This window comes from Chiroxiphia lanceolata, chromosome 29, assembly GCF_009829145.1.
Source record: "Chiroxiphia lanceolata isolate bChiLan1 chromosome 29, bChiLan1.pri, whole genome shotgun sequence".
NCBI classification, from domain to species: Eukaryota; Metazoa; Chordata; class Aves; order Passeriformes; family Pipridae; genus Chiroxiphia; species Chiroxiphia lanceolata.
The window spans coordinates 1,512,797-1,523,791 of record NC_045665.1 but is presented as its reverse complement, the minus strand read 5'-3'; the positions used below and the strand labels follow the sequence as shown (position 1 = coordinate 1,523,791).

The 10,995-nt window shown below is 50.9% G+C and overlaps 2 protein-coding genes across 8 annotated transcripts in view; both read left to right on the top strand.

Annotated features, from left to right (window-relative positions):
- HORMAD1 (HORMA domain containing 1) overlaps nt 1-10,421 on the top strand; it is a 20,056-nt gene extending 9,635 nt beyond the window's left edge. For 4 of the 6 annotated variants that reach the window (XM_032713298.1, XM_032713296.1, XM_032713297.1 and 1 more), the window contains 3 exons: nt 973-1,037; nt 1,321-1,404; nt 9,394-10,421. In XM_032713298.1, the coding sequence (XP_032569189.1) occupies nt 973-1,037; nt 1,321-1,404; nt 9,394-9,474 (230 nt within the window). In that variant the 3' untranslated portion in view covers nt 9,475-10,421. The remainder of the gene's footprint in view (nt 1-972; nt 1,038-1,320; nt 1,405-9,393) is intronic. The other 2 variants (XM_032713295.1, XM_032713301.1) reach the window with 2 other exon arrangements.
- Nucleotides 10,341-10,995, top strand: part of GOLPH3L (golgi phosphoprotein 3 like) — a 13,479-nt gene continuing 12,824 nt past the window's right edge. Inside the window, exon 1 of one of the 2 annotated variants that reach the window (XM_032713310.1) lies at nt 10,341-10,446. The gene's annotated coding sequence lies outside the window, so the exon portion shown is untranslated. The remainder of the gene's footprint in view (nt 10,447-10,995) is intronic. The other variant, XM_032713312.1, reaches the window with a different exon arrangement.

Sequence of the window (10,995 nt, the reverse complement as noted above, 5' to 3'; positions counted from 1 at the left end):
TTTGCAGAAAGGGTTTCAAACATTGGCTTTGGGGTTTTGGGGGTTTTTTTTGGTGCAGCTTTGCCAAAGCAGCTCCCATTTCCATGCTCTTCCCAAATAACCATGGAAGTGTGGAGCAAACAGCACGTGGAGGTCAGGATTGTTATCTCACTGCAGAACTGGAACAACCACAGCCAGCTGCTTTAAAAAGCCATCAGAGTTCCCAAACTATCCCAAAATGCAGCTTTTTGTCTGAGGGAGCTGGTAAATGTTTGATTTATGGGGACTGTGAGGCACAGGGAAACCCTGAAATCCTTGTGTCGTTTCCACAGCTGCTGCACAGCCTTCCTCAACCATTCCAGGCTTTTTTCTGGATCCCAGGGGAGAAAAAAGGCAGCAGGAATTAGAACCAGCAACAAAAATTCCTGGAACTGGCTGTTCCTCCTTGGGGGCCTGTTCCTGTTCCAGCTGCTGGCACTGGCAGGGAATCTTGGGATCAAATCCCACTGCAGATGAGCCTCTGGCAGGGCAGCGTGGGAAGGAGCTGGGAATCAATCCCGGTTTTGCAGAGATCCCGTGGCACAAGCACCTCTTGGTGCCCGTGGCTGGAAGCTGGGATAGGAAATGGCTGAATTTGAGATTAAATTTAATATTTGCTGGAGTTTGGGACAGGAAATGGCTGAATTTAAGATTAAATTTAATATTTGCTGGAGTTTGGGACAGGAAATGGCTGAATTTGAGATTACATTTAATCCTTGCTGGAGTTTGGGACAGAAAATGGTTGAATTTAAATTTAATTCTTGCTGGAGTTTGGGACAGGAAATGGCTGAATTTAAGATTACATTTAATCCTTGCTGGAGTTTGGGACTTGCTGCCCCTTCCCTGGAGCCCTCTGGAAGCTCCTGTTCCCGGAGTTTTCCGTGTTCCCTGGGGCAGAGCTGGTTGTTCACACTGAACAAACAGCTTTGTTTGACTCCTCTTTCCCTCTTTTAGAAACAAACTCCACCTGTGGAGAGGAAGCTGGAGGGATCCACACTCCAAATGTTTCTAATCCTCAGGTAGGAAAACTTCTGCTCTCTCGTCTCCAACTTTTGGGGACCTTTTGTGAAGCTTCTTTTCCTCCTTTAGTGGTGATTCACCTGCTAAAGCCTCAGTCACCATTTCCAGCCACAAAATTCCTTTTTGCATCCTGTGCTCTCTAAATGTGTATTTTTTTTTTTGCTGCTGTCACAGCAAAAACTTCATTTTCAGGTTTCAGGAAGCTCTTGAAGTGTTCCCTGGAGTGCTGTTAGACACTTAACAGCTTGATTTAACCCACAAAACTTTATTCTCTGATTTCAGGTGGATCATTTGGCCCAAAAAACGTCTGAGCTGGTTGTGTCGGAGAGCAGGACGAGGAGTGGGAAGATATTTCAGAGCTGCCTTGTTAGTACCACGTTGTTTTTCTTTAGTTCTTCCTATTTTCTGTTTCTTTTGCTGTTCCAAGCAGTGGAACAAACCCCCTGAGCTTGATTGATGGAACTCTCATCCCTAAATTCCCACTGAATTTGAGAGCAGGAATTCTGTCCCCAGGGGTTCCAAGCTGGTGACACAGGTGGAGGGAGATCCTTTGGTGTTGGTTTCTGTCCTCCTGGGAATGCTTCCAGCCAAATTCCCTGCTGGTTCAATCCATCCTCCATGGGAGTTGTGCCAGCAGAGACCCCCAGCGTGTGCTTCCTGAGGATTTTACTTGGGAAAACCCCAGGCCAGAATCCCTGGAAGTGTCCCAGGCCAGGGGGGAGCAACCTGGGAGAGTGGAAGGTGGCCCTGCCCCTGGTCCCTCCGAAACCATTCCATGATTCTGTGATTCCCAGGAATTTTTCTTACTCACTGGTGTGACAAAAACCATGGAATGGGACCCTGGATGGGAACAGACCTTGGAATCAGGGAATGGTTTGGGTTGGAAGGGACCTTGGAGCTCATCCAATCCCACCCCCTGCCAGAGGCAGGGACACCTTCCACTCTCCCAGGTTGCTCCATCCTGGCCTGGGAAACTTCCAGGGATGGGGCATCCATGGAATAACCTGTGCCAGGACCCCCCACCCTCACAACAGGGACACATCCCAGCAGGACACATCCCAACAGGGACACATCCCAATAGAGACACATCCCAATAGAGACACATCCCAACAGGACACATCCCAATAGAGACACATCCCAACAGGACACATCCCAATAGAGACACATCCCAATAGAGACACATCCCAACAGGACACATCCCAACAGAGACACATCCCAACAGGACACATCCCAATAGAGACACATCCCAACAGAGACACATCCCAACAGGACACATCCCAACAGGGACACATCCCAATAGAGACACATCCCAACAGAGACACATCCCAACAGAGACACATCCCAACAGAGACACATCCCAATAGAGACACATCCCAACAGGGACACATCCCAGTAGAGACACATCCCAATAGAGACACATCCCAACAGAGACACATCCCAACAGGGACACATCCCAACAGGGACACATCCCAATAGAGACACATCCCAACAGGACACATCCCAACAGGGACACATCCCAACAGGACACATCCCAATAGAGACACATCCCAACAGAGACACATCCCAACAGGACACATCCCAACAGGACACATCCCAATAGAGACACATCCCAACAGGACACATCCCAACAGAGACACATCCCAATAGAGACACATCCCAACAGGGACACATCCCAGTAGAGACACATCCCAATAGAGACACATCCCAACAGAGACACATCCCAACAGGGACACATCCCAACAGGGACACATCCCAATAGAGACACATCCCAACAGGACACATCCCAACAGGGACACATCCCAACAGGACACATCCCAATAGAGACACATCCCAACAGGACACATCCCAACAGGGACACATTCCAACAGGACACATCCCAATAGAGACACATCCCAACAGAGACACATCCCAATAGAGACACATCCCAACAGAGACACATCCCAATAGAGACACATCCCAATAGAGACACATCCCAACAGGGACACATCCCAACAGGACACATCCCAACAGAGACACATCCCAACAGGGACACATCCCAACAGGACACATCCCAACAGGACACATCCCAATAGAGACACATCCCAACAGGACACATCCCAATAGAGACACATCCCAAGAGGACACATCCCAACAGGACACATCCCAATAGAGACACATCCCAACAGGGACACATCCCAACAGGACACATCCCAATAGAGACACATCCCAACAGGACACATCCCAATAGAGACACATCCCAATAGAGACACATCCCAACAGAGACACATCCCAGTAGAGACACATCCCAATAGAGACACATCCCAACAGAGACACATCCCAACAGGGACACATCCCAACAGGGACACATCCCAACAGAGACACATCCCAACAGGACACATCCCAACAGGGACACATCCCAACAGGACACATCCCAATAGAGACACATCCCAACAGGACACATCCCAACAGGGACACATCCCAACAGGACACATCCCAACAGAGACACATCCCAACAGGACACATCCCAACAGAGACACATCCCAACAGGACACATCCCAACAGAGACACATCCCAACAGAGACACATCCCAACAGGACACATCCCAACAGAGACACATCCCAACAGGACACATCCCAACAGAGACACATCCCAACAGAGACACATCCCAACAGAGACACATCCCAACAGGACACATCCCAATAGAGACACATCCCAACAGAGACACATCCCAACAGGACACATCCCAATAGAGACACATCCCAACAGAGACACATCCCAACAGGACACATCCCAACACAGACACATCCCAACAGGACACATCCCAATAGAGACACATCCCAATAGAGACACATCCCAATAGAGACACATCCCAACAGAGACACATCCCAACAGAGACACATCCCAACAGGGACACATCCCAATAGAGACACATCCCAACAGGGACACATCCCAATAGAGACACATCCCAACAGAGACACATCCCAACAGGGACACATCCCAATAGAGACACATTCAAACAGGGACACATCCCAATAGAGACACATTCCAACAGGGACACATCCCAATAGAGACACATCCCAATAGAGACACATCCCAACAGGACACATCCCAATAGAGACACATCCCAACAGGGACACATCCCAATAGAGACACATTCCAACAGGGACACATCCCAACAGAGACACATCCCAACAGAGACACATCCCAATAGAGACACATCCCAACAGGACACATCCCAATAGAGACACATCCCAACAGGGACACATCCCAATAGAGACACATCCCAACAGGACACATCCCAACAGGACACATCCCAATAGAGACACATCCCAACAGGACACATCCCAACAGGACACATCCCAATAGAGACACATCCCAACAGGACACATCCCAACAGGACACATCCCAACAGGACACATCCCAATAGAGACACATCCCAATAGAGACACATCCCAATAGAGACACATTCCAACAGGGAGACATCCCAACAGGGACACATCCCAACAGGGACACATCCCAATAGAGACACATCCCAACAGAGACACATCCCAATAGAGACACATCCCAACAGAGACACATCCCAACAGAGACACATCCCAACAGGACACATCCCAACAGGACACATCCCAACAGAGACACATCCCAATAGAGACACATCCCAATAGAGACACATCCCAACAGAGACACATCCCAACAGGACACATCCCAACAGGACACATCCCAATAGAGACACATCCCAACAGGACACATCCCAACAGGACACATCCCAATAGAGACACATCCCAATAGAGACACATCCCAACAGAGACACATCCCAACAGGACACATCCCAATAGAGACACATCCCAACAGGACACATCCCAATAGAGACACATCCCAACAGAGACACATCCCAACAGGGACACATCCCAATAGAGACACATCCCAATAGAGACACATCCCAACAGAGACACATCCCAATAGAGACACATCCCAATAGAGACACATCCCAACAGGACACATCCCAATAGAGACACATCCCAACAGAGACACATCCCAACAGGGACACATCCCAATAGAGACACATCCCAATAGAGACACATCCCAACAGAGACACATCCCAATAGAGACACATCCCAATAGAGACACATCCCAACAGGACACATCCCAATAGAGACACATCCCAACAGGGACACATCCCAATAGAGACACATCCCAATAGAGACACATCCCAACAGGACACATCCCAATAGAGACACATCCCAACAGGACACATCCCAATAGAGACACATCCCAACAGGGACACATCCCAATAGAGACACATCCCAATAGAGACACATCCCAACAGGACACATCCCAACAGGGACACATCCCAACAGGGACACATCCCAACAGGGACACATCCCAATAGAGACACATCCCAACAGGACACATCCCAACAGGACACATCCCAACAGAGACACATCCCAATAGAGACACATCCCAACAGAGACACATCCCAACAGGACACATCCCAACAGAGACACATCCCAATAGAGACACATCCCAACAGAGACACATCCCAACAGAGACACATCCCAATAGAGACACATCCCCACAGGGACACATCCCAACAGGGACACATCCCAACAGGACACATCCCAACAGAGACACATCCCAATAGAGACACATCCCAATAGAGACACATCCCAACAGGACACATCCCAACAGAGACACATCCCAACAGGACACATCCCAACAGGACACATCCCAATAGAGACACATCCCAACAGGACACATCCCAATAGAGACACATCCCAATAGAGACACATCCCAATAGAGACACATCCCAATAGAGACACATCCCAACAGGACACATCCCAACAGGACACATCCCAACAGGGACACATCCCAACAGGACACATCCCAACAGAGACACATCCAAACAGAGACACATCCCAACAGGACACATCCCAACAGAGACACATCCCAATAGAGACACATCCCAACAGGACACATCCCAACAGAGACACATCCCAATAGAGACACATCCCAGCAGAGACACATCCCAGTAGAGACACATCCCAATAGAGACACATCCCAACAGAGACACATCCCAACAGGGACACATCCCAACAGGGACACATCCCAATAGAGACACATCCCAACAGGACACATCCCAACAGGGACACATCCCAACAGGACACATCCCAATAGAGACACATCCCAACAGGACACATCCCAACAGGGACACATTCCAACAGGACACATCCCAATAGAGACACATCCCAACAGAGACACATCCCAACAGGACACATCCCAATAGAGACACATCCCAACAGAGACACATCCCAATAGAGACACATCCCAACAGAGACACATCCCAATAGAGACACATCCCAACAGGGACACATCCCAACAGGACACATCCCAACAGAGACACATCCCAACAGGGACACATCCCAACAGGGACACATCCCAACAGAGACACATCCCAACAGGACACATCCCAACAGGACACATCCCAACAGAGACACATCCCAATAGAGACACATCCCAATAGAGACACATCCCAACAGAGACACATCCCAACAGGGACACATCCCAACAGGACACATCCCAATAGAGACACATCCCAACAGGACACATCCCAACAGAGACACATCCCAACAGAGACACATCCCAACAGGACACATCCCAACAGGGACACATTCCAACAGGACACATCCCAATAGAGACACATCCCAATAGAGACACATCCCAACAGGGACACATTCCAACAGGACACATCCCAACAGAGACACATCCCAATAGAGACACATCCCAACAGAGACACATCCCAACAGGACACATCCCAACAGGACACATCCCAACAGAGACACATCCCAATAGAGACACATCCCAACAGGACACATCCCAATAGAGACACATCCCAATAGAGAAACATCCCAACAGGACACATCCCAACAGAGACACATCCCAACAGGACACATCCCAACAGGACACATCCCAATAGAGACACATCCCAACAGAGACACATCCCAACAGGACACATCCCAACAGAGACACATCCAAACAGAGACACATCCCAACAGGACACATCCCAACAGAGACACATCCCAATAGAGACACATCCCAACAGGACACATCCCAACAGGACACATCCCAATAGAGACACATCCCAACAGGACACATCCCAGCAGAGACACATCCCAGTAGAGACACATCCCAATAGAGACACATCCCAACAGAGACACATCCCAACAGGGACACATCCCAACAGGGACACATCCCAATAGAGACACATCCCAACAGGACACATCCCAACAGGGACACATCCCAACAGGACACATCCCAATAGAGACACATCCCAACAGGACACATCCCAACAGGGACACATTCCAACAGGACACATCCCAATAGAGACACATCCCAGTAGAGACACATCCCAACAGGACACATCCCAATAGAGACACATCCCAACAGGACACATCCCAATAGAGACACATCCCAATAGAGACACATCCCAACAGGACACATCCCAACAGGACACATCCCAATAGAGACACATCCCAATAGAGACACATCCCAATAGAGACACATCCCAACAGGACACATCCCAATAGAGACACATCCCAACAGAGACACATCCCAACAGGGACACATCCCAATAGAGACACATCCCAATAGAGACACATCCCAATAGAGACACATCCCAATAGAGACACATCCCAACAGAGACACATCCCAACAGGACACATCCCAATGGAGACACATCCCAATAGAGACACATCCCAACAGAGACACATCCCAACAGGACACATCCCAACAGGGACACATCCCAACAGAGACACATCCCAACAGGACACATCCCAACAGAGACACATCCCAACAGGGACACATCCCAACAGGGACACATCCCAACAGAGACACATCCCAACAGGACACATCCCAACAGGACACATCCCAACAGAGACACATCCCAATAGAGACACATCCCAATAGAGACACATCCCAATAGAGACACATCCCAACAGGACACATCCCAACAGAGACACATCCCAACAGAGACACATCCCAACAGGACACATCCCAACAGGGACACATTCCAACAGGACACATCCCAATAGAGACACATCCCAATAGAGACACATCCCAACAGGGACACATCCCAATAGAGACACATCCCAACAGAGACACATCCCAATAGAGACACATCCCAACAGAGACACATCCCAACAGGACACATCCCAACAGGACACATCCCAACAGGACACATCCCAATAGAGACACATCCCAACAGGACACATCCCAATAGAGACACATCCCAACAGGACACATCCCAATAGAGACACATCCCAACAGGACACATCCCAACAGAGACACATCCCAATAGAGACACATCCCAACAGGACACATCCCAATAGAGACACATCCCAATAGAGAAACATCCCAACAGGACACATCCCAACAGAGACACATCCCAACAGGACACATCCCAACAGGGACACATCCCAATAGAGACACATCCCAATAGAGACACATCCCAACAGGGACACATCCCAATAGAGACACATCCCAATAGAGACACATCCCAACAGGGACACATCCCAATAGAGACACATCCCAATAGAGACACATCCCAACAGGGACACATCCCAACAGGACACATCCCAACAGGACACATCCCAATAGAGACACATCCCAACAGGACACATCCCAATAGAGACACATCCCAATAGAGACACATCCCAACAGGACACATCCCAACAGGGACACATCCCAATAGAGACACATCCCAACAGGACACATCCCAACAGGACACATCCCAATAGAGACACATCCCAACAGAGACACATCCCAACAGAGACACATCCCAATAGAGACACATCCCAATAGAGACACATCCCAACAGGACACATCCCAACAGGACACATCCCAACAGGACACATCCCAACAGAGACACATCCCAACAGAGACACATCCCAACAGGACACATCCCAACAGGACACATCCCAATAGAGACACATCCCAACAGAGACACATCCCAACAGGACACATCCCAATAGAGACACATCCCAATAGAGACACATCCCAACAGGACACATCCCAACAGGACACATCCCAACAGGACACATCCCAACAGAGACACATCCCAACAGGACACATCCCAACAGGACACATCCAAATAGAGACACATCCCAACAGGGACACATCCCAACAGGACACATCCCAACAGGACACATCCCAGCCCTCCTTCAATCCCTCACTTCTCCCAGAAATCCTTTCCCAGCTATCACTGTTGTCCCACCCCCCCTGGGCCCTGCTCTGTCCCACTCAGGTTGGGCTGTTCCCAGTCCCCCCACTCGGATCCCACGTCATTCCCGCTCCTAATTCCCGCTGGGTTCTCCCTGCCAGGTGCACCAGGCCGAGCTCTCCTCCAGCCAGGACGTTCTGCCCAAGAGGAGGAAGCTCAGCGAGCCCAAGGAGCGCTTTTAGCTGCCAAACCCTCCGGAATTCTCCTCCCCTCCCCTCCCACGTGCTCGTTCCGTGCTCCTGTTGGTTCCCCGGAGCCGTTCTGCTCCCTCCGCAGTTCCCAGCGTGTTTTCAGGGAAGGGGAGGCCGGGAATCCCAGCTGGAGAATTCAGGGGTTGGCTCCGGGCATGTCCAGGTCCTGATGGTGATGGAGCAAAGCTCATTCCCACGGAGCCTTTGGAACTTACCCTGCCCCCAAACCTGCCCTGTCCTGGAGGTGATTCCCGGAGCTTTCTGGCTGTTCCCGTGTTTGCTTTTCCTGCCGGGACACTTGGAGGGTTTGATGAGTTGTTTGTGTTTCTTCCAGACTGAAGGCACCACACTCCGGTGGAAAACCGGCCTTCTCCATGAGTTTAATTCCAAATTCCCTGCCAGAAAATGCAGGGATTTCTGCTGCCTTTAATTCCAAATTCCCTGCCAGAAAATGCAGGGATTTCTGCTGCCTTTAATTCCAAATTCCCTGCCAGAAACCAGGAATTTCTGCTGCCTTTAATTCCAAATTCCCTGCCAGAAACCAGGAATTTCTGCTGCCTTTAATTCCAGATTCCCTGCCAGAAAACGCAGGGATTTCTGCTGCCTTTGACTCCAGATTCCCTGCCGGAATGCAGGGGTTTCTCCTGCCCTGTATCCATGTGCAATTCCAAAGTGCAGCTTCTCTTCCAGCGTGTGAGTGTTGGGAGGACCTGGAAGTGCTTGAGCGGTTAATTAATTACTGGAAGGACTTACACGGTTAATTGCAGGAGCTGGAGGCGGTGCCAGTTCCCTTTCCAAGGAAAAGGCGCTAATTTCCCGGGAAGGGGAGGGAATGGGAGGGAAGCCTTTCCCCCCCCGCGCAGACGGGGAGAGCTGGAGGTTTCCTGCGGTTGGAGTTTGAAATTGGGAATGTCCGTTTGTCGTTCCGTCATTAAACAGCGCTCAGCCTGGGCTGCGGTGCCGGTAGCGCCGGGATGGGACGGGAATGGGACACGGGACGGGAATGGGACACGGGACGGGACGGGAATGGGACACGGGACGGGACGGGACTGGAGCAGGACCGCACGGGACACGGGATGAGCAGGGATGGGACAGGACCGGACACGGGACAGGGATGGGCAGGGATGGGACAGGACAGGACACAGGTTACGGGACAGGGATGGGCAGGGATGGGACAGGACCGGGACACGGGACAGGGATGGGACAGGACCGGGACACGGGACGGGGATGGGACAGGATGGGACAGGATGGGACACGGGAGCACTCCCGGGAGAGGGATGTGACCGGACCACTCCTGGGACAGGGATGAGATGTGACGGTTGGGACAGGACTCAGGACAGAACTGGACCCGGGAGCTCTCCCGGGACAGGGCTGGGACAGGACCCGGGACAGGGATGGGATGGGACAGGGATGTGACAGGACACGGGACAGGGATGGGATGGGACGGGACAGGGGTGGGACGGAACTGGACCCGGGACTGGGATGGGACAGGACACGGGACAGGGATAGGAT